Source organism: Bolinopsis microptera, chromosome 7, assembly GCF_026151205.1.
Source record: "Bolinopsis microptera isolate Bmic1 chromosome 7, MBARI_Bmic_1.0, whole genome shotgun sequence".
NCBI classification, from domain to species: Eukaryota; Metazoa; Ctenophora; class Tentaculata; order Lobata; family Bolinopsidae; genus Bolinopsis; species Bolinopsis microptera.
Window position 1 is genome coordinate 20,016,606 of NC_087078.1, and position 25,240 is coordinate 20,041,845.

The 25,240-nt window shown below is 37.8% G+C and overlaps 3 protein-coding genes across 3 annotated transcripts in view; 1 reads left to right on the forward strand and 2 right to left on the reverse strand.

Moving 5' to 3' along the window:
• The window catches only part of LOC134818093 (vacuolar protein sorting-associated protein 37A-like), a 45,938-nt gene extending 44,918 nt beyond the window's left edge, over positions 1 to 1,020 (forward strand). Inside the window, exons 7-8 of the mRNA XM_063827512.1 lie at positions 546 to 620; positions 841 to 1,020. Coding sequence (XP_063683582.1) covers positions 546 to 620; positions 841 to 894 — 129 coding nt within the window. The 3' untranslated portion in view covers positions 895 to 1,020. The remainder of the gene's footprint in view (positions 1 to 545; positions 621 to 840) is intronic.
• A 2,170-nt stretch (positions 1,021 to 3,190) lies between these two features.
• On the reverse strand, positions 3,191 to 5,533 carry LOC134818796 (uncharacterized). The gene is made up of 5 exons (XM_063828442.1): positions 5,505 to 5,533; positions 4,881 to 5,040; positions 4,521 to 4,647; positions 4,079 to 4,194; positions 3,191 to 3,695 (listed from the first exon to the last, which is right to left on the reverse strand). Exons 1-5 carry the CDS (start codon positions 5,531 to 5,533, stop codon positions 3,633 to 3,635), a joined length of 495 nt encoding a protein of 164 aa, XP_063684512.1. The 3' UTR covers positions 3,191 to 3,632.
• Positions 5,534 to 22,987: 17,454 nt separating this feature from the next.
• LOC134818468 (uncharacterized) lies at positions 22,988 to 25,240 on the reverse strand. The gene is made up of 2 exons (XM_063828038.1): positions 24,713 to 25,240; positions 22,988 to 24,504 (listed from the first exon to the last, which is right to left on the reverse strand). The coding sequence occupies exons 1-2, from the start codon at positions 25,206 to 25,208 to the stop codon at positions 23,156 to 23,158; spliced, it is 1,845 nt and encodes a 614-aa protein (XP_063684108.1). The 5' UTR covers positions 25,209 to 25,240; the 3' UTR covers positions 22,988 to 23,155.

Here is a 25,240-nt window from a genome sequence, read left to right on the forward strand (position 1 = left end):
TCATTAAACAATGAGAAAAATTAACCCCGAAGAAATGTAAACAAATAAGCAATTATTTTACTAAGGAAACACAGCCGACTCGTTCGTCTATTATAAGTATAAGAAATATGCCAACAATCAACTGAAACTAAATTTGAAAGCATTTTATAAATTGATTATTCCATCTCAAATTGTATTATTGAACATACCCTTCCGGTGGTTGGAGAAGTTAGATAAGATCAAACTTCAGACGTCTGATTGTGGCATGTCTAGACGGAACACAATGAAACAATCACCTCAGGATAGTTTCTCCGGAAGATTAAAATAAAATCGGTAGTCCTGCTAATTAAAGTTAATCAAACAGACAATGTAATAAATTAACACCGACAAAAGAGCAATTATTTTAGCAGAGAAACATTGCTGACTCATCGCACATCAGTCTAAAGGATGTATGAAAATCAATCACTAGAAACGAAATTTAAAAGCATCTTAGAAATTCAACAGATGAATACCTCCGTCCTTCATATCGCATTATCATTTATCAATCAAACAAAACCTTATTTCAGGCTATAGCGGAGAATTTCCTGAACGGTGACATTGCGATAGACGAATTCCTCAAAACATACATTCCAAAAAAAACGGTAAGGCTGATTCTTAAACGGAAAACTTTGCAACAATAAAATTCATGGTTCGATGGTTCGATAGTATTTAAATTACTCGGAAAATGTCGCACACACGTGTGATTCAGTCTTATAATTTCAAATACTATCGACCACATAAAGCGACGATTATTTCTGGATAATTCTGGATAATTCTGGATTCCTAACAAATCGTGAATATTTTGTTGATATTTTTCCGCAGCTGTGTCATAGTCGCAGAGCAAAAGAGGAGAAAATGGAACGGATGGGAATCTAGAGAAAACGTGAGGCTGTTTCCAACGAAGATGATCGTCCTGATGATGAATGATTTGGAACGATTCCAATTTATTTGCATCGAGATTAACTGGCTCGGAATATTTGGGTGGCGAGTGCCAACACCATCTAGAAATACACGCATTCAGATACTGTTCATTATAATATGATAGTGATTATGTTTCGGGAGATGGTGACTTTCAAAATCAACCGTATAAATTATCTTCTGTCAGACTATAGCCTTTGATATTTAGTTAGGTAATAATAATGAGTACGGTAACCTGTTTGAACTTTCATGAACATTCTAAAGTCACGATTGTTTGATTTTTAAGATTTGTAAAAATATGCCTAGATGATTGTGGTTAATCAAAATTGCTTGTTAAATTGTAATCTGACAGAGAACAATTTGGAGGTGAAATTTCGTAAATTTTGGGTTTAATTATATTTTCATACTAATTTCATAATTATTACTTCTCTGCTAGCCAGTGGGTTACACCGCAGTTCGAAAGTTTGGGAGGTCCTGAATCCTGAGTCCTGATGGATGTTTTTAATATCAGGGATAAAACTTTAAGATTCCATTAATATTTGGCTAAAATTTAAAAGCGCGTATGTTAGAGTGTAGTGCATAGCTTGATTATTATGAAATTTAATTAACATTACTTTTGGTTTAACTTCATGTGATTTGTTGTTAGATTGTTGTTGGTAATTAAATGACTACTACTCAGTACGCTCATGTTATCAATCCCAATCTCTCTAGTTTAAGTTTGTGGGCGACCACATTTTGTTTCTTTGTAATTGTCAGAGTTAGATCGACCATAATAGTTCTAGAACTTTCAAATTACGTAACTGTCTTAGTTTAAATTGTTATTATGACTTTGTATAAAAGTTGCGTTCATGAAACATCTCAGTCTGCTCATGTCAATGCTTCCTGGTCTATGTGAAACGAATGTGAGCCAGGCGCCTGGTAAGGGGAAATCCCGTACAAATATTGCCGTCCATAAGCTAATCACTGCAAGTAAAGTGAAATGTGGATGACATGATGTAAGTGAGGATGAAGTTGAACTCAATAAAATAACTGTACAATGTAACTGTACAATGTACATCATATAAGTATGTAAATGGTAAAGTTTTACTTTAAAATACCGAGTGGTTATTTATCTTTTTCGATTGTCTTTATATAAGTAGTACATCGTTATAACGAAGATTAGAGCTTTCAGTTCTGCTAACAATCTAATGCTGGCGAAGCATAAAATTAAACAATATGAATAAATTCGTACGCGGCTTAGCCTTGTCGGTCAAACCCATGTGCCATGGCCATAGTGCAAGTGCATAGTCATAATAGTCTAACAAATATTGAATATGAGAATATGCATTGGCAAGAATCGTGATTAATTAATTGCTTTACTCGCCATTAAATTGGCTTTGATGCGTCGGCCGTCGTGTGGCCCTCTCTCGAGCATGATGCTGCGAAGCGGCGAGGCCACTTTGGAAATAATTTTGAATAGCCATAGGACCACGATTATTGTGCCGTAGGAGAATGATTAATTGATGTCACTATTAATGAAAGTACAGCCGCGCCGGCGCTGTCTTGTGACTAACGTAAATGCACCTAGATCCAAACAACTTTTACCCTAACCCAAACAATATCTAAATTCTAAATACTAAAAGTAAATTATATAAATGCGCGATTTATGCTAGAAAAACGCTGTCTAATATCAAATATTCTGTATTCTGTATTCATTGCATTAATTGATCTCCGTGAAAAGCACAATGTACGGCACGTAATCACTTTTTGATCCCCCTCCCCACTCCCCTCCGTATTATCGGTTCTACACATAGCTATTGTGTCAGAATTACACCAGCGTAAGCGTTTGGAAACCCCCCTCCCCTCGACTGATTACGTAATATTAATAATAATCTGTCGGCTGGAAGACGATTACTAATTCAATTTCACTCGACAGCGCGCTGTCACGTGACTTGGGTTTTTACGGTTTTGTAACCGGAAGAAACAGTCTTACCGGAACCCTAGCCCCACAATAAGCATAAGCTTAAGATAACATTAAATTTAACCGTAACAGTTACCCGAGCCCTAAACAAGCTTGTCGTGTGAGCAGAAGAATACATTGAATGATGCAACTTTGTATTGTATGAGTAGCTTAAGCATGAGCCATAACAAATGTAGCCGGAATGCACAGGGATTTATTTCTTGAAAAAAAATATTGTTTCTCTTTTTAAGTTGTAGACATATTTATCCCACAAACAAAATTTAAAAAAGGTTACCGGATAAAATAAAATGTTTATTTACTTAGTTACAACTTTACAAGCGGAACTGTTGTCAATCAAATCAATTTTGTAAATATTTGGCATAATATTAATATAGCAATAAAGATCTGCAGATATACGTATCAATGATAGTGATACAAAAAATGTGGTACAAAATTTTGTCGCTGTCAGTGAATAATATTAGTCACAAGTGTGGACTGTCTTATGAAAGTCTGGAAAACATCAATCAATAATGGCCCATGATGATAAACAGCTAACACCCCCGTCAGCAAGAAAACAAAGCCAATCAAATCATCTGTGTGCCATAATAGGCTGTATCGTGAATATAACTCTGATTAAATGAACCTAGGGTTGTGGCAGCTTAGATGGACAAACAATCCAGAGAGCGAAATAATTCTTGTGCTTGACTGAAGATAAGGCTGCACGCGCACGTGCACATATTTATCCCACGTGTAAATATTATCCCATCATCTGGTTGCGAACTGCCCATCTTAGCCGTTCTCTTTTCTTGCTGGTTGGCACCTGGATTGTTCATGGTTATTTCATGGGTGTGAACAGCAAGAATGATATGCCGTGAGTCAACACGAACAATGTAATCTCACAGTCTCACAATGGGCTCAATATGTACCGGGTGACTGGTAAGACAGCGACTTTCATTTCATGCTCTGTTCTGATTAGACCACGTGTTTGCCCACGTGTTTGCCCACGTGTCTGCCCACGTGTACTTGATGACCCACGTCTGCCCGTGGCAGCTCGCTTGGTGCTCACGGTCTACAAGCAATAAATTGTACGCTTGGAAAATGAGATGAAGTAGCAATGCAGGGTCGTCACATAGGTACGCTGTTTCAGGGCCCTGGCAAGCGCCCACAGCCTGAAGAACGTATATACTTGTAGTTTGTACTTACCTGGTATTTGTTGACGGAGACGTCTCTCTGTTGAGGAACGAAGGGAGCGAGATCACATTCCATCATCTGACGCTTTATAGCACTCCTAAGAGCTGTGTGACGTTTCTGGCCTGGCACTGTGGGAGTGTTGTTTAATTTGTGGGGAGTGACCAAAATCATATTAAATAAATTTAGGAAATAACCTGTCAAGTTATGAGGTATTATTAATAAAGCTTAATTTAAAGTCACTCATATTTCAGAGCTATTTTTGGAGCATTATGTAACCAACTATGCAGGTGAATATTTATAACATGTCACAATTTACTGTTAAATTACTATTTATTTACTATTTATTTACTATTAATTCCTATTAATACTAGGAAACGACTGAACCAGGAATTTTTCGCCGAACCGAACTTTATATTATTCAATTATTATGATAACGAAAGTATGTTAGTCTCACCACTATGCTGATTCCAAGAAACCTCATATTTCTTGTAGGCCTTCAAAGGATCTGATTTCAGTGATGTTTGAGGTCGGGGAATGATACATGCAGGCAATCTCTCGTTCTCGTCCCATACTTTCCTCGGCTGAAAAAACAAAGATATAAAACAAACGTTAAAAAGAGGCTGGATCTGGGTGGCCCACAAGAGAAGATGTCTGCCTTTGGGTTGTGGCAACCCAAAGAGAATAACAAGAGAATAGCATGAAGATTGTGGCAACCCTCCAAGGAAATCTATTTGAAGATAAAGGAAGTAAAATGGTTAGTGGAATAAGAAAGTCAAGATATTTAATATTTATAGACTAAAATATGGATACTTACAAATGGTTTATTGTCATCGACGGTTGATAATGATGTCGTAGAAATGGAGTCCGATATGTCAAAAGTTGAGTCCCTGTTTTTTAATTTGGTAGCATCAGCCGAGTTTTCAATGTAACTCGGAGTTTCTCGGATCGAAACGCTTGTGTTTCCGTTGCGATGTCTGAAATAATTTATCTTTTGTAAAGTTATGAAGAACAATAGTTCAAATAATGTCAAATGTGTCCTACAATTAATCAAAGCAGTTTTACTGCATAAATACAGGAAGAGCTGTTTAATCGAAATAGAGTAAAAATAAGTGTTTCTGTAATTTTTGTTGACATTTTTGAGGGAGCACTATTATCAACGGTCAAAATTATGAAAAGGTTAAAATGGTGCCACAAAAAGGATTCATTTCTTATAACGTCTATCTGAACGTGGAGCGTGATATGAAGTGACCTGAAACATCCTCCACTCACTAAGCCTTTCTGAAAGTGATCTGTACAATCCTAGCAATGATCACAATCCAGAAGCACAGCTAGTCAAGGTTGTGACGGCGAAAGGAAACGCCAAAGATTGTTTATCAGAATCTGAATACAATAAAGGAGCTTAATCAAGACTTTTGGCTAAAAAGAATTCAAGAGTTACACAGGATTAATTCCAGTAAATAGCGCCATGGCGCCTATGAAACAAAGGGAAAGACTTGTGAACAATTTTGAATTTGGTCCCTTATATCTACATAACTCTGACACCCTGCTGTTATGTTATGTACGATCTCTGTTATGTACGATCTCTATCCCATCATACTGTGCTATCCCAGGTCCGGGTTGCTGTTTTAACAAGCATAGCTGAGCACAGTTATAGTTGCCTTTAGTTGAAGGAAGAAACTCTCCAGTTAACTCAAATTTCATTTATTTTGGTCTTTAAATGGCCTATTATTTTTGGATTTTGGATTTTAAACCAACTCCATCTGAAAAAGCGTGCAATCGACAAGCTCACAAGTGACAAGGGGTCGTTCACATATTACATAATCAGCCGAGGGGGGGGGGGTTTCCAAATACTTACGGTTGATTACGGGGGGGGGGGGGGGGGGGGGTTGGTCATTGATTACATCAAACTTCTTTATTTTTTGCCCTCTAGAATAATAATAATTTGACAATATTTTAATTCAAATTCCATTAAATTTCACTCTGATAGTGATAAAATTTAGAAATTGATCGAATATCCGGATATAATAGTAAGTAGTTTAGAAGGTGCTTGGCCGGATATAATAACAATGATTTCGGCTCATCATGATAGTATGAAACGTAGAGAAAAGTGTTTTCTAGGGAAAAAAGTCAGGGCGGTCAGTCCATGATTACGTAATATTGCTGTCAGGAGGGGGGTTGGGTCTTGATTAGGGTTGATTACGGAGGGGGAAGGGGTAAAAACTGCTAAAATATCGATTACGTAATATGTGAAGGACCCCCAATGCCCAAGCTGTCCGGAAAAGAAAAAAGTACCTTACTCGGGAATATTATAGCGGGTTAATTTATGACTGGGAAAATTAATGACCGGGAAAAATATGGCGGAATATTCCAAAACCCACCAAGCATCAAAATGTATTACTATTAGTTTACCTTACTCGGGAACATTATAGCAGGTTAATTTATGACTGGGAAAATTAATGACCGGGAAAAATATGGCGGAATTTTCCAAAACCCACCACTTTATCCCTGTCATAATATTCCCGAGTAAGGTAGTTAAGCAGTAGTAGCGTGCGCGCCATAACATGCCGTCGCGCGCGGCATGCCGCCAATTCAACACTGATGAGTGAAAAAAGTTGAGAAACTACTGTTTAGTGGATCGGCGTTCGCGCAATCCATAAGATAGCTGTTGTTAATCGTTTAAATTTCATATTATCAACGACTTTCAGGATTTAAAATCCGATGTCATGACTTAAGTGACACAGCTTCCTGCGATGGAACGAGCACAAAGAACCCTGTTTAACAGCTACCACACTTAAAAAGCTGTCTACTAAGTTATCTATATTATAATTCAGAGAATTATTTCTGCTGTATAATGTCTATCTGTCTATCTGTCTATCTAACCATGGTAACGAGGGTTGTTACACGCACGTGCACGTGCAAATATTTAATTGTTAGAACGGCATTTTTATCGGTTTTGTTGATATTACGTTGTGTTTAGTGCGAGCAACATTTTAATCGGCTGTATCTTTGGTTGTGTAGGATATTTTTTGACGCGATTTGAACTTATTAACAAAAAATACTATTAGCTTCCTCCCTGTGACCACGGGTTTTCTAGTCTTACTTATAATTCAAAGAATTGTTTTTGTCTGTACGACCGCCCACGTGCAAATTAGACGAGCAATAGGTAGTTGCAAAGTAACCATGGTAACGGAGTTGAAATGTGCACGTGCACGTGCAATGATTGTTTTAACAGCAGTTTTTTCAGCAGTGCTGATTTACAATTATCTATATGTTGGTCTTTTCTTATCTCTTAGATTAGCTAACTTATAGAATTGCGCTGCTCAAGCCACCTTTACCAAATAGCTATACATTTTCTGGAATATTCCGTACATCCCGTACATTAGTGTAAATTCTTAATAGTGCTTCTATCAACCTTGCTATTAATCTACGATCTATCAACGGTTACCTGTTTTGACATTCCATTAATTAGTCAATTTAACTGTCACATTTGAGATTTATCTGTTATCTGATGGGTTCAAAATCGATATTCACATTTTCTAAATCTGACGATACTCCTCGTATTGATTCTTACTTTTCTTCTGACAGTGCTTTCTCTCAAAGTGAATCTATTAAACGTGCTCTAAATTCAAGTGCAAATAGTTCTGATAGTATAACTAGTGAATCTGGCAAAGAACCTCCGGCTAAAATGCCAGTTACTCACAACTTTCAGTCCAGTATTCGTTTTGATGTTGATAAAGCAAGTGATAACCCGTCCGAACTTACGGATTTAAAATCTCTTATTGTTAGCTTGCACAGTAAATTTGATCAACATCTAAGTGAGATTAATCCTCAACTTCAAGATATTAATAAACGTTTATCAGCTCTTGAAGAGCATTCCAATACGAATATTAGTTCTGTAACTCAACTTAGAGAGCGTGTAGTGCAGATCGAGCAGAGCGAGTCGAACCTTGAACAGAGAGTCAGAGAGCTTGAGTCAGTTGGGAGTGAGGGTAGAGAGGATCGAGAGGAGTGGAAGTGGAGTCCCACAGGATCTGACCGAGTTTCCGTAAAACTTTTAGGTGATTCCAACTCCTCAGGTAAGATCAAGTTTGGGGACGGCAAAGGAACACTCGGTCCCGCACTTCCAGGGTCCAGTGTTCACTGCCCAACACTCTCCAACCTCACTAACCCAGATTCCCAAGAGTTCGAGAACGTTTCAGATGTCGTGATTGCAGTAGGGACAAACGACCTCAGACAGCAAGGATAGCGGTAGGTGGGTCTGAATACGTTGTCATATTTCTTCCTTCCTTTCGTTCGTTACCATGTCAGCCGCAAGGGTTGCATGCGGAGATGTGATGTATAGCTAGCCTGTGATCAATGAATGCAATGAAGTTTTTCTGGAAACTACTTTTGTTCATGTTTCATGCTACCCTGATCATTATGAGCCGGAAATATTTGTTTGGTTTTCGAAGTCCGCACATTCGGATTTCGGAAGACTGTGGATGTGATTGGTTTCATATACTTATAGAAAACGTGATATTTAGCCCGCAGATTTGAAGAAAAATACGCGAATTCAGTCCTCGGATTTAAAGGAAAATGCGATATTTGTCGCGGACAGGTCCCAGAAATCATTCCAGAGAGTTCCCAAAATTTCTGACGTCAGCAAAATCCACAATTACCACTTTTTTACCACCTTTTTACCACATTGGGTTTCCGCAAATAAGTCAACTTCTGAATATCTAAGAAGATTCTAGTTTAAAGCAGTGTGGTTAGAAAACAGAGAAGAACAACTTTTTCTTTAATAACTTTTTAATAAAGAAAAATTATTTAATTAAATAATTAAATAATAAGTAAATTTTCAAAATATTTCAAAAATATATTCTGATAAAAAATGTTTTCAATTACGTAAAACGTTTGATGAACTAATTTTAATAAATTTGTTGAACATTTTCACTTTCAGTATTTTGGACTACGGGTGTAAGGCTGTCAGAATGATGCGGCTGTCAGAATGAAGTTTTTATCAAAAATCAAATTACGTTGTTAGAAACTTTATTTTGGGCATATTAAACAGGTTTGCATATACTAAAAACACAAATAAACACTTCCATCACTGAAAGAAAGGCTAAAAATGATTTATCACTGAAATATTTGGAAATACACTTTCAAATTTTGACATTGCATAAATATGAGGCAGTTTTGTGATCTTGTTGTTAAAGTTATCCCTATAAGACCTGGTACTGGTATATCAAACAACTCTAAAAGTATGCATTCATACCCTAAAAAACCCTCAATAAACATGTGTTAACAAATTAAAACAGAAAATTCAAACGGCTGTCAGAATGATGGTATGGCGGCTGTCAGAATGATGATATTCTGCATTCAAAAAAAGTTGATCAAAAACATCAGTAACAACCGATACATAAAAGAATGTGTTTATTTGTGTTTTTAGTATATGCAAACCTGTTTAATATGCCCAAAATCAAGTTTCTAACAAAGTAATTTGATCTTTGATAAAAACTTTATTCTGACAGCCGCATCATTCTGACAGACGTACACCCGTAGATAGTCAGTATATTTATAACACATTGCACAACTTTTCAAACAGTAAAACATCCAAACAAAGCTGGGAAGAATTGCAACTACACTAACTGAACACTAACAGAACAATCCATGGTTCCAAGCTCTCTCTCATAACTGCTTGAACTTCAATATGTTGGGCTCACAGAACAGCCGGCAAATCCTCCTTTGTCCATGACCACTTTAATACTCCCGGTCATAATTTTCATGACGCCTCCATTCAAATTATTGATTTTATTGACCCTTCCTCTACTGAAGACCCTCGTCTGGCCTTAGCTGACAGGGAACTTCTTTGGATTAATCTCCTGAGCACTGCTCACCCTCTAGGTCTCAATGACAACATAAAAGGTTCTGGTAATATTTCTAAAAGCAACTTTAACGATATTTATTTTAAAAGTAAAATAAAAAGATATAAAAGAGGACATGGCAGAAAAAAGAAAAAGAAAAGCCATGAAGATAGAATATACAAAAGGACTCTCACTTTAAGAGAGATAGACAATAAATATGAAAGTTTAAAAAGAAAAATGTCTGAAAGCAAATACAACTTTTATAAAGATATAAGCAGCCTTCAAAAAGGCGAGCTCAAGCAACTTAGCTCTCATTCCCTCTGCAAATCTGGAGCCATTTTCCTTGTTATACAATCTTTTGCTGACCAAGACAGCACTTCTTCTCCTAATATCACCTCTGTTAATAGCGAGTTTATCACTTTTCACTATTGTTCTAAAATATTTGATAAACTCCGAATAGAATCAGTCATTCGTGATTCTAGGATCTTGACTCTTCTCCCTCCAAACCTTACGCCTTTCCTTCCCTTAAAAGTTTACTATAAGTACGATATTCCTGTCGGGCGTAAGCTTTTTAATTATAATAGATTCCTTAAATCACTTGATAATACTACTATTTCCTCCATCCTGGAAGGTGATTGCCCCTGTTCCTGTAACCCTTATTGCTATCAGCCTCGAGGCCACATCATCACCGGTGACCTTGCTTTCATTGAGCACGAGGATTTAAGAGGCATCATGAGTTACGGTACCAAATTTAGGGAACCTGTGTATGTTCCTCCTGAGCAAATCTTGGAGAGCCTCAACGAGTGTTCATCCAACTTCGCCACCCGTATGGCTAGGAATCATGGACTTTCATGCTTGGAATTCCAGGATTGGAAAGATGAGGTCTCCCGGATCTTCACCAATCGCCTTAACTTCCTCTCCTCCTCCCCATAATAACTTCACTCCCTACAATTCCATTCTACAAAGGGATGATGTTAAATCTTATCTCGACAGTCTTTCTTCTTCTTTTATTATTTGCTCCGTAGATAAAGCTTCAAATAATTATGTTTTTGTCTGTCAGAAGGAAAGGTGGAAGGAGCACTTTACTGAGCTCTTAAATCCTCCACTATCGGATGCCAATCTTGATGACCTCGATGGTGTGCCCTCACAACCGAGTTTTGACTACCTTTCTTGTTCTGATGGACCTCCTTCTAGAGATGAGATTAGTTATGCTCTAAAGAAACTGAAGAACTGCAAAAGTGCAGGGGTTGATGAGATAACTAATGAACAACTTAAGTATGGTGGAAGTGCTCTTGTTGGCCAACTAGAGCTACTGTTTAAAAAGGTTTGGGAGGAAGAGGTGATCCCTGAGGATTGGCTTAAAGGTGTTATAGTGGTTATCGGAAAGAAGGGAGACACCTCATACTGCTGCAATAATAGGGGTATAACTCTTAGGGCAACGTCTTCTAAGGTTCTTCAAATGGTTCTTCTTAAGAGGCTGGATGTTGGAATGGAGTGTCTTCTTAGGGAAAATCAGTGTGGGTTCAGACGGAACCGCTCATGTATTGATCAGATTTATTCCATCCGCACCATTATTCACAACTGCATTGAGTTTAACATTCCACTTTATGTTAATTTCATTGATTTTAAGGCAGCGTTTGATTCCATCAGAAGAGAGTTTATTTGGTCAAGCATGAGACACTATGGACTTCCTGAGAAATATGTTAGAATCTTTCAGGCATTCTTCAACGGAACCATGAGTGCTGTCAGGGTTAATGGTGAAATGTCTGATTGGTTCTCTGTTAATTCGGGCACTGGACAGGGTGATATCCAGGGCCCCCCTGTATTTAATTTTTGTCTGAACTTTGGAATCTTTTTGGCCGAGGTTCACAAGGCAATCAGTCATGGTGCTGTACTGCAAAAGGAACTAAAGGGTGCAGATGAAAAAGTTATCATGGACAGTGACTACGCTGATGATCTGGCAGTGATAGACAATACTGAAGAAGGGCTGCAAGAGTCCACTGATCTTATAGCTTATTACACCTCTTATGCTGGGTTGAAGATCAACGCTAAAAAGACACAATGCATGGCGATCAGCAAGTGTGCGTCCCAGCGACCTTACACCGAAAGAGACAGTATAAAGCTAACAGTGGAGGGAGAACCTGTTGAACAGGTCAGCAACTTTGTTTATCTTGGTGCCAACATCAGTGGGGATGGTACCATTGACCGAGATCTTGACATCAGGATCCAGCGTGCTAATGGTGCGTTCCATCAGCTTTGGAAGATATGGAACAGTCGAACTATAAGAACGCCCACCAAGATCCGTATCTACAAGGCTGCTGTTATTACTATTCTGTTATATGGAGCCGAAGTGTGGAACACAACAAAGAAGCAGATGAAACGGTTTGAGGTCTTCCATCTGACCTCCCTGAGAAGAATCTTGAAGATAAAGTGGTTCTTCCATGTCTCCAATGAAGAAGTTCTCAGGCGTGCTGGAATTAAGTCTATCGAAACTTTCATCGGTGCGGCTAGACTAAGGTGGTACGGACATGTTGTCAGAATGCCAGAGACGCGGTTTCCCAATTTCTTACTGGATTGGAAACCAAACTATGGAAAGAGACTGAGAGGACGACCCCGCAAAGGCTGGATGGCCTGTGTACTCGAGGATGCGGCTGAATTTACAGGTGTCGATAACATCAGCAGAGATGCAGTAAAACAGTTGGCTCTAAAGCGAGTGGAATGGAGGAACATGTTACGCCGTAGAAGAAATGTGTGTGATGCAGGCCACTCCAACGACTAGGAGGAGACCTCTTCATGTAGCATGTATGTAGCTGCAAGAAGTTTTATCTTTTAACCCTTCTCAACGAACTTGGCTACCATCTCACTTCTCTAGAGTGTCGTGGAAATTCTACTTATCATCCGGTTAACTCTGTAGAGAATGATATTATTCAGGAACATGTGAACTTCATTAAAGATAACTTTGATATTCGTGTTTCTGAGGACAACCTTTGTCTACCGAGAATCTTTTGGATTCCTAAACTTCACAAGAATCCTTATAACTATAAGTCTAGATTTATAGCTGGGGCCAGTAAATGTACCACTAAGCAGATATCAGTTGTAGTCAACAAAGCTTTAAAAGTTTTAAAAGAATACTTTTCCAAATACTGCAACTCTATCTACAACAATACTGGAATTAACTGCGACTGGAGCATTAACAGCTCTAAACAGTTCCTGGAAAGGCTGCCTAGACTAGAGATTTTTAATATGCAGGTATACGACATTACCACTCTGTATACCAATCTAGACCTTCAGGTTGTACAGTCACTGCTTTTCGAGCTAATATATCTCCTCTTTAGTAATACGAATAAATTTATTTGTGTTTCTCTGTATAAGAACAACAATTTTTCTCTAAAAAGGAATGTAACGGATACTTATGTTTTTCTGCTGATAAACTCAAAACAGCTATTACATTTATTCTGTTTAACACTTTTGTTTGTTTTGGGGATCAGATTTTAAGGCAAACGAAAGGCATTCCCATGGGAGGGAATTCTAGTAGCCAGTTCGCTGATCTTTCGCTAGGGAAGTGTGAATTCAACTACATGACACGCCTAATCAAAGAAAAGAAGTTCGGTCTCGCTAAGCTCCTCTCAAGAAACTGCAGATATGTCGACGACCTCAACACCATGAACTATTTGTATTTCTCTAACCTAATCAGGTCCATTTATCCACCTGACCTGCTTATGGAGAGGAGTGGTGACGACAATAAATCCGTAAACTATTCGACATCAACATCTCGATGAATAACTCCGGACACGTCGCCACCAAGCTTTACAACAAACTTGATGACTTCAACTTTCCTGTGGTCATGTACATTGTACATCTTTCCTAACAGTAATATTTCCTCTTCTTTTGGTTATAATGTTTTTTACGGTCAGGTCCTTCGTTACTCTTCCATTATCTCTGACCTTGATTCTTTTCTGTGTTCTACCAACACCCTTTATAGGACACTTCTTTCAAGATGTTATAATGACAGACTCCTGAAGAGTAAATTCAGAAAGCTTCTGAAAGACCGACCTAGTATTCTGTACAAATACAGTATACTTGATGTCAGCGACATCCTTGACATCACATTTAACGTGGACAGGTGATCACTGACGAGTGATTGCTAGGGGGTCTTGGCACATTAAAACCGGTACAGGTATTAAACCCCCGAAACCGGTGTGCCAAGTCATCTGCTGATGATGTTCACATAACATTATTTCCTCTCTCCTTTATTCCTTCCGTCTTTTCTTATACTTACAGTTCAGTTACTTTATTTCACCAGGTCTACCTAAGGATCAATTATTCTTTGGTGGGGTTTCACTTCTGGTATTGGCTTCATTCCCGTTCCTTTTCCTTATTCTTTATACTTATTTTTTTATATAGTTTAATGAGATTTCAAGCAGTTATGAGAGAGAGCTTGTAACCATGGATTGTTCTTCAAGTTGAAGTTGACAATAACATGCAATAAATATAATTGGGGGCCTAGTGCAGTAATTGGGGGCCAGCATTGGAAAAAGTTGTAGTGTGTAAAAGGTCATACTTGTCAATTAGTTCATACACACAGCTAACATAGGCCCTAGAAATACCTCACAGCCCAATATATAAAATTTAAAAGTGTACTATTCAATACGGCTGTCAGAATGAAGGTTTTCTAAATTTCGATTATTGACTTATACCAAAATGCCAGGAATTTTTGATTTGGGTCTGAATAACGCTGCAGATGTGTTAATAACGATAGAGGGTCTAAAAAGATTCCCAGAGCCATGATGGAAAAATGGGGACAACTTTGTTTTGGAAAACTTCATTCTGACAGCCGCAGTCTTCGTTCTATGTTGTATAATTCCCAAGGAATAGTGATTTAGTTGACAAAAGAGGTGATATGGTATTGGTATATAATTTACCTAACTGCCTGCAAGTCCAATATAAACCAAAAAGTTTTTTTTTTGTAATGTAGGCCTCAAAATACAAAACTTCATTCTGACAGCCGTAGTCTAAAAAGGGGTATATTTCATGCCCATTTTTTTCCCTTTTACTGGCAAATTTAAACAATTCCAAACCCCGGGAAGGAAACTTTCTCTAGTTTTTAGGTGTTTGTGAAGTTTCTGGTTTAAAACAGCTGTTTTTAAAGATTTTGTGGCTTTTATAAAAACACCTTCATTCTGACAGCCTTACACCCATAGACTTATCTTATAATTACATTTTTATATAAGAATATGTATCAAGATTCGAGAGGTGATAATTTAAGTTCCAAACAACTATCAGACTGGATGAATTAGAGATAGGTGATATATATTATATATATATATATATATATAATGGGCAATTCCACGTAGTGTAATTCACACTTTGCACAAAATTTAGCTTTTAATTGCATGCTAATTGTAGGCTAACATTAGCAGCATGATAATATAAAGTCAGAATGAAGTTTAAACGTTTGTGATGATGTGGCAACAAAAGTTTAATGTCTATCTCTTATACTTTTTATGTGAGCAGCATTTTAAAAAGTAGGCGTTATTCACAGGCATAATTTGGTGTTTTAGAAATCTTGCCTTAAAATTGCAATTCGTGCCCCAGTGTAATAGCAGAAGTTACAATAAGGCTTGATCACAATAAAGTACACATTTTTTCAACTTCCTATGTCCTTCCTAACATAAATTTGTGGAATGTGTGTAGTACAGGGACAATATAGGAAGTAAACGTTATTCACATTTGGACGTAGTGTAACTCACACTCTGCCCAGTTGCTCTGTTTGTGCGTTGTATTGATGTTTGCTTGTTCTTGATTTGGTTGCTGCTATTGTAAAATGGTGAAGTAGACTGACTATTACTAATTTTAAATTAAATTGACTACTAATTGGTCCAATTAGATACTGGTAATGGTGTAGATTACACCCTACTGCCATACCACAGTGGTCCGGGCGCCTATGCGAGGTAGACATAAGATATAGGCATGACTAAGGGGTATGATATACCACAAAACATGCATATCTTGCCCCAAAATAACGTTTAAAAAGGGTTTTAGAGTGATTAAATGGATATTTGACCTCAAATATTAATTTTACCTCATTTTTTGTCAAAAATTGCATTTTTTGACAATTTTTTGCCATTTTTTAGGACAAACTACAAAAATAAGTTGCAAATTAACTTTGGTAAGCATCTATAAGTTGATCTATCTGTAAGTATAGGACATTTAGAGTAATCCTAGAAAAATGTACAGTGTAATATTGTGGCATGATTTTTTTATGAGCTCTCAAAGGTTCATGATTAGACAGAAATTGGGCGAAATTTATAACTTTTTGAATCCATTTTTAGACCATTTTATCACTTATATCAATTCTAAACTACTTCTTTGTGTTTTTAATGTGAAGAGGTCATCAAGAGCTTTAATTTGATACCTCTATAGATGGTTTTTGATAAAAATTAGAATTTTTTGGGGCAAAAACACTGCTCCTTTGAGCAAAATTTAGTTACGTGACAAGAAAATAAGGTAATTTTAGCCCCAAATTGCTGATATTTTCTGAAAATAAGCCTTTAAATTACTCAAATAAGTGTTCCTAGACCTAACAATGACTATAAAACACTTTCAAATCAATTTTGATGTCCTAATCCATTTAAAAATCATTATTTTTGCGATTTAAGGTCTAAAAGTGGCACATTTTGCCCTGGCGGAACCCTAATTTCGATTAAATTACCAACACTTTCAGGCAGTTGTTGAAAATAGGTCCCTGGAATTGCCCTGAAAGTATTGAAAGTACAATTTATTTCACAACAAAGCATTTAAACCACTTGTTTTATTAATTTTCCGCTGTGTAAATTACACTACCAAGCTGTGAATTACGCTACCTGTGAATCACACTACCCCTACTTTTTGCACTTCCAGTGTGACAAAACGAATGAAATTTTCTGACCTTTATAGATGACTAAAGTTGCCGTTAGAGAGAGAGTTACGAATCAAACAGACTTATAGTGTAGCCACAGTAAAACATTTTTCACTATTTGGTAGCGTTATTCACACGCGAAGAGGAAAAATTTGATCATAAGACACTCAAAAAGTAAAGAAATTTGGCCCTCAAAATTAGGCTGGGCTTCTATCTGAAGCCCACTAGGTTGATATACAGGATAAAATATTGAATTCTACGATTAATAAAGCTCCCTAAAATCTTTCGGAAAATAACTGGATATTCACACTAAAGATACACTAAATTTAAGTCAACTTTGACGCGCTACAGTTTTTAAACTAGGCTAGATATCAACAAACGGTTTTTTGCCCCTGAAAATATGGTCAAATACCTTAAAGATTTTCTATCTCTCCCAAACCACCTCCAAACTTTATTATTTTGTTACTGGTTACCGTTATCGTGGAATTGCCCATATATTATATACGGGTGTAAGGCTGTCAGAATGAAGGTGTTTTTATAAAAGCCACAAAATCTTTAAAAACAGCTGTTTTAAACCAGAAACTTCACAAACACCTAAAAACTAGAGAAAGTTTCCTTCCCGGGGTTTGGAATTGTTTAAATTTGCCAGTAAAAGGGAAAAAAATGGGCATGAAATATACCCCTTTTTAGACTACGGCTGTCAGAATGAAGTTTTGTATTTTGAGGCCTACATTACAAAAAAAAAAACTTTTTGGTTTATATTGGACTTGCAGGCAGTTAGGTAAATTATATACCAATACCATATCACCTCTTTTGTCAACTAAATCACTATTCCTTGGGAATTATACAACATAGAACGAAGACTGCGGCTGTCAGAATGAAGTTTTCCAAAACAAAGTTGTCCCCATTTTTCCATCATGGCTCTGGGAATCTTTTTAGACCCTCTATCGTTATTAACACATCTGCAGCGTTATTCAGACCCAAATCAAAAATTCCTGGCATTTTGGTATAAGTCAATAATCGAAATTTAGAAAACCTTCATTCTGACAGCCGTATTGAATAGTACACTTTTAAATTTTATATATTGGGCTGTGAGGTATTTCTAGGGCCTATGTTAGCTGTGTGTATGAACTAATTGACAAGTATGACCTTTTACACACTACAACTTTTTCCAATGCTGGCCCCCAATTACTGCACTAGGCCCCCAATTATATTTATTGCATGTTATTGTCAACTTCAACTTGAAGAACAATCCATGGTTACAAGCTCTCTCTCATAACTGCTTGAAATCTCATTAAACTATATAAAAAAATAAGTATAAAGAATAAGGAAAAGGAACGGGAATGAAGCCAATACCAGAAGTGAAACCCCACCAAAGAATAATTGATCCTTAGGTAGACCTGGTGAAATAAAGTAACTGAACTGTAAGTATAAGAAAAGACGGAAGGAATAAAGGAGAGAGGAAATAATGTTATGTGAACATCATCAGCAGATGACTTGGCACACCGGTTTCGGGGGTTTAATACCTGTACCGGTTTTAATGTGCCAAGACCCCCTAGCAATCACTCGTCAGTGATCACCTGTCCACGTTAAATGTGATGTCAAGGATGTCGCTGACATCAAGTATACTGTATTTGTACAGAATACTAGGTCGGTCTTTCAGAAGCTTTCTGAATTTACTCTTCAGGAGTCTGTCATTATAACATCTTGAAAGAAGTGTCCTATAAAGGGTGTTGGTAGAACACAGAAAAGAATCAAGGTCAGAGATAATGGAAGAGTAACGAAGGACCTGACCGTAAAAAACATTATAACCAAAAGAAGAGGAAATATTACTGTTAGGAAAGATGTACAATGTACATGACCACAGGAAAGTTGAAGTCATCAAGTTTGTTGTAAAGCTTGGTGGCGACGTGTCCGGAGTTATTCATCGAGATGTTGATGTCGAATAGTTTACGGATTTATTGTCGTCACCACTCCTCTCCATAAGCAGGTCAGGTGGATAAATGGACCTGATTAGGTTAGAGAAATACAAATAGTTCATGGTGTTGAGGTCGTCGACATATCTGCAGTTTCTTGAGAGGAGCTTAGCGAGACCGAACTTCTTTTCTTTGATTAGGCGTGTCATGTAGTTGAATTCACACTTCCCTAGCGAAAGATCAGCGAACTGGCTACTAGAATTCCCTCCCATGGGAATGCCTTTCGTTTGCCTTAAAATCTGATCCCCAAAACAAACAAAAGTGTTAAACAGAATAAATGTAATAGCTGTTTTGAGTTTATCAGCAGAAAAACATAAGTATCCGTTACATTCCTTTTTAGAGAAAAATTGTTGTTCTTATACAGAGAAACACAAATAAATTTATTCGTATTACTAAAGAGGAGATATATTAGCTCGAAAAGCAGTGACTGTACAACCTGAAGGTCTAGATTGGTATACAGAGTGGTAATGTCGTATACCTGCATATTAAAAATCTCTAGTCTAGGCAGCCTTTCCAGGAACTGTTTAGAGCTGTTAATGCTCCAGTCGCAGTTAATTCCAGTATTGTTGTAGATAGAGTTGCAGTATTTGGAAAAGTATTCTTTTAAAACTTTTAAAGCTTTGTTGACTACAACTGATATCTGCTTAGTGGTACATTTACTGGCCCCAGCTATAAATCTAGACTTATAGTTATAAGGATTCTTGTGAAGTTTAGGAATCCAAAAGATTCTCGGTAGACAAAGGTTGTCCTCAGAAACACGAATATCAAAGTTATCTTTAATGAAGTTCACATGTTCCTGAATAATATCATTCTCTACAGAGTTAACCGGATGATAAGTAGAATTTCCACGACACTCTAGAGAAGTGAGATGGTAGCCAAGTTCGTTGAGAAGGGTTAAAAGATAAAACTTCTTGCAGACAAAAACATAATTATTTGAAGCTTTATCTACGGAGCAAATAATAAAAGAAGAAGAAAGACTGTCGAGATAAGATTTAACATCATCCCTTTGTAGAATGGAATTGTAGGGAGTGAAGTTATTATGGGGAGGAGGAGAGGAAGTTAAGGCGATTGGTGAAGATCCGGGAGACCTCATCTTTCCAATCCTGGAATTCCAAGCATGAAAGTCCATGATTCCTAGCCATACGGGTGGCGAAGTTGGATGAACACTCGTTGAGGCTCTCCAAGATTTGCTCAGGAGGAACATACACAGGTTCCCTAAATTTGGTACCGTAACTCATGATGCCTCTTAAATCCTCGTGCTCAATGAAAGCAAGGTCACCGGTGATGATGTGGCCTCGAGGCTGATAGCAATAAGGGTTACAGGAACAGGGGCAATCACCTTCCAGGATGGAGGAAATAGTAGTATTATCAAGTGATTTAAGGAATCTATTATAATTAAAAAGCTTACGCCCGACAGGAATATCGTACTTATAGTAAACTTTTAAGGGAAGGAAAGGCGTAAGGTTTGGAGGGAGAAGAGTCAAGATCCTAGAATCACGAATGACTGATTCTATTCGGAGTTTATCAAATATTTTAGAACAATAGTGAAAAGTGATAAACTCGCTATTAACAGAGGTGATATTAGGAGAAGAAGTGCTGTCTTGGTCAGCAAAAGATTGTATAACAAGGAAAATGGCTCCAGATTTGCAGAGGGAATGAGAGCTAAGTTGCTTGAGCTCGCCTTTTTGAAGGCTGCTTATATCTTTATAAAAGTTGTATTTGCTTTCAGACATTTTTCTTTTTAAACTTTCATATTTATTGTCTATCTCTCTTAAAGTGAGAGTCCTTTTGTATATTCTATCTTCATGGCTTTTCTTTTTCTTTTTTCTGCCATGTCCTCTTTTATATCTTTTTATTTTACTTTTAAAATAAATATCGTTAAAGTTGCTTTTAGAAATATTACCAGAACCTTTTATGTTGTCATTGAGACCTAGAGGGTGAGCAGTGCTCAGGAGATTAATCCAAAGAAGTTCCCTGTCAGCTAAGGCCAGACGAGGGTCTTCAGTAGAGGAAGGGTCAATAAAATCAATAATTTGAATGGAGGCGTCATGAAAATTATGACCGGGAGTATTAAAGTGGTCATGGACAAAGGAGGATTTGCCGGCTGTTCTGTGAGCCCAACATATTGAAGTTCAAGCAGTTATGAGAGAGAGCTTGGAACCATGGATTGTTCTGTTAGTGTTCAGTTAGTGTAGTTGCAATTCTTCCCAGCTTTGTTTGGATGTTTTACTGTTTGAAAAGTTGTGCAATGTGTTATAAATATACTGACTATCTACGGGTGTACGTCTGTCAGAATGATGCGGCTGTCAGAATGAAGTTTTTATCAAAGATCAAATTACTTTGTTAGAAACTTGATTTTGGGCATATTAAACAGGTTTGCATATACTAAAAACACAAATAAACACATTCTTTTATGTATCGGTTGTTACTGATGTTTTTGATCAACTTTTTTTGAATGCAGAATATCATCATTCTGACAGCCGCCATACCATCATTCTGACAGCCGTTTGAATTTTCTGTTTTAATTTGTTAACACATGTTTATTGAGGGTTTTTTAGGGTATGAATGCATACTTTTAGAGTTGTTTGATATACCAGTACCAGGTCTTATAGGGATAACTTTAACAACAAGATCACAAAACTGCCTCATATTTATGCAATGTCAAAATTTGAAAGTGTATTTCCAAATATTTCAGTGATAAATCATTTTTAGCCTTTCTTTCAGTGATGGAAGTGTTTTTAGTATATGCAAACCTGTTTAATATGCCCAAAATAAAGTTTCTAACAACGTAATTTGATTTTTGATAAAAACTTCATTCTGACAGCCGCATCATTCTGACAGCCTTACACCCGTAGATAGTGATAATGTACTGATATAAATAGATTTTCATTCATATGAACTATGAAGTTTCGTATAAAGTTTAAGATTCGTATAAAGTCGGCTGGGTGGTGTAGTGGTAACACGATCGCCTTCCAAGCAGAAGGCCCGGGTTCAAATCCGGTCGGATGCAAGTCGGCCAGTTACCAAGCTGTGATTTGGTACAGCTTCGGCTGGTGATACACACTCTGTGGCTCGTAGGACTAACCCCCCTACAGCTAGTATAGTGCCTCGGCACAGAGTGGCTTAGGGTTACTGAAAAGAGATAAGCACCTCAGGCCATCCCAACTTGTGGGAGAGACCTGTCCTTGTATCTTGTATCTTGTTGTATAAAGTTTTAAGATTTTTATGATAATCTTGGTTCACCTAAGTTTTGAGTCTAACATTTTATATTTAGTAGTTTCTCTAAAGATGATTTATTTGAAGATTCAAGAGCCTAAACTGTGTATGATTCGCCTCTAGCTCTCCAAACAAATCTAAAACGATATATTGCCAGATCCCAGTTCATTTTGTAACAGAGTTTTATATTAACAGGAAACGATGTAACAGAGTCGATATATTTTAATGTTGCCATGGGGTGGCAAGTCCCCATACATCGTGGTCCGATAGTTTCATTGCGTCCTAATATAATATAGAGCTATTTGAGCGGAATTGAATGAAAATATCTACGTGAATTCTTATTTCCTTTTCTGTGATTACATCTTGGTTCCGGTGACTGAACCACTTCATGGTAAACATCTCGTTTCGATTAATCCCCTTTGTTATTTTGGTCAACGCCGCCGCCGATCACTTGAACCACGGCGGACAAGCCTAATACAATAAAATCCTGATTTACCGCTGAGTTTGGGGGAAGGAAACAACCGCGGTAAATCGGGGTTTGCACTAAATCGGGATTTTGTTTGTTCACATTATCATGATTATGCATGTTAAGCCCAATTTGGGGGAAGGAAATAGCCGCAGTAAATCGTGGTTTGCGGTAAATCGGGGCACGGTGAATCGGGGTTTTACTGTATGTATAAAAAACTACTATAAAAAACTACTATAAAAAACTACTATATATAGTAGTTTTTGAAAGTATGTAAGTAGTACATTCAAGTATCGAGACCAAAAATGTGACACATCATACGGTGGAGCATTTCTGGAGCAAAAAGAAATCAGAAAATAATACTGAAAACAAAATGTATCGTTGATGTTCCTCAATTTCTCTCTCTGTGTATAATTCAGGAACCCTTCATTTTATAATTTGCATTCCTCAGACGGTAAAGTCAAACAATTTTATTTAAAGAACATGTTTTATCTGATAAAGATAAATGATATATAAGATTTAAAGATACACAATTTAAAATCAAGGATTATATACTTATATAACCAATCAGCACATCTATTTTGGAAATTTTTCCTTTCCGACTTAGATATAAAATCATATCACTTCTCAGTCTACTGTAAAGAAAAAGTTTATCTACTAAATACAAGTAAGTTTCCGACTATCCCGCTCTCAAAACATGTTATAGATCATTGTCACCACCACCACAAAGACAAACTGGTGACGATATCCGGAGTTGAGCCTGTATTCATTTTCAGAGGGTGTGCAAGATGCACCCTTCTGATTTGCAGACCCGGCTAATTCACAACCCATTAGCTGGGACATCTTCTCTGCTGAGATGTGTCTCTTCTCCACCAAACACATGGCTAGTTTCATCACAGGGTTAGGGACGGGGGTGATGGTTATTGTGGTCGGGTAGGCGTATTTCTGTCCTAGAATGGGGTAATCATCTGTCAGATGCACGTCATCTTCAGGTCGATTGCGGGTTGGTATGGGCTTGTAGGACAGCAGAGAGGAAGCACAGCTGCTGAACTGTTGGATTGTGCTTTCTTGTGGGATACAGTCTACAACTGCTTTCGTTTCCTTATCATCAAGATCAGCTCTTATCAGCTCGTCCAAAGGGGCTAGGATTTGTTTCATTTCTGAAACTGTGGGTCTGATTGTGTCCAGTGTTGTCCCACGATAAGGAAATTGCCAGGCACCATAACTGTGCTCCTTTTCAGACCACCCCCCGTTAAAGTAAGCATGCTCTCCGATGAAAAAGCTAGTGGAAACTGTGTTTTTCTGCCAGTACGGCTTTGCTTGCAGCGAAAGGATAGACTTCCATAGATCAGAGCATGTTCTTGAAGTATCCACTGAATTTTCACAGAATTTGGTAAATTCATCTTCTGTTATTTCAAGATCCTTGTTTTTGTCAGCTGCTAGAATCGTAGTATCTGATGATGAAATACTATCCTCATAGTCTTTTCTCAGCTCAGTGCACTGGGCCATCTTCTGTGTCTGCTCTGGGCTCAGCACCGCAAACAAGTCAATCTTCTTTGTTCCAACTTCCATCTCGTTTGGAAATTCCTTTTGGCTTAGAACAACAGTCAAAGGCTCGTTCAGATCGTAAGTTTTGTCTGTTGGCTTCGACCAAGCACAGTCACCTTCGTCAAATGAGTGTCCGAAAGCATTTTCCATTGTACCTCCATGGCTATAAGCAAACCTTACCCCTCCTTCAGTCTGCTTGTCCCAATCCTCTTGTAGCCAATTCCTCAAACGAACTCGCATGATTTTCTTGATATCTGAACCCCGATCGGAATCAGTCTTTGGTTCATATCCAGCCTTCCTCTCGTAATCCTGGGCGCCGTGTATACCGTTGTCCAAAGGAAGAGGCTCCTCTTTAACCTCAGTGATCCCAAACCAGTATCCTACTTGTTTAGCAGAATTCTTAGAACGCTCGTAAGAGGAGGATACCAGGCTGTCTATTTGTACTCCAGCTTTTAGAAGAGATTGTCCTTGTACACTTGATCGGCGTAGACCTGGTGGAGGTTTATTAAAGATAGTCAACTTTGACGGAATAATTGAAATAGGGTTAACAAAAATTGATTGTATGGCGTCTAAAAATTTCAAAACGTAATCCTAAAACGGGCTGAAACGGGTGAACAATGTTGCGATACGATTTAATGTGACAATGTTAGACAATTACAACAAACATGTCGTCCGGAAATTAAAAACGTGCAAACCAACCTGCTGGAGAAAGTCTCCTTTGAAGAAAGATGCTGTAATTAGGATCAGTACATACTCCATCAGCACCACATCCTTTCTTTTCTGGAGGGCCAACATTCCAGTTGGTTTGATCATGCCGGCATGTGGCTGTGTATCCACCGCTGGTTATCTCGTCTCTGATCCTCAGCAGTTCGGTGCAGGTTGCTGCTTGAAGACTGCTCCCAGTTTTAGAGAGCTTACATTGGCTCGGAAAGGCGCAATGTTTTCCTGCTGCTTTGGTTAGGTCACTAGAGAGGACAGCTCCAGAGGAGTAGGACCGGTAAACTCTCTCGGTGGGTGTGCAAGAAGTGCTCTTTTGTTCAAACACCTTTTCCATGTTTTCTTCTAGTTCCTCCACAGTGTACGCAGGCTCGCTAACATCTCCAAAGTTGTCATCCAGGGGTTCAAAGGGGCATTCGATTGCGGCCGTCATCGTAAAAGATACAAGTAGGAGAAAGGGTTTTAGGGAACCAGCCATTATCAAGAGAGAGTAGATGTGAATCTTCGAGA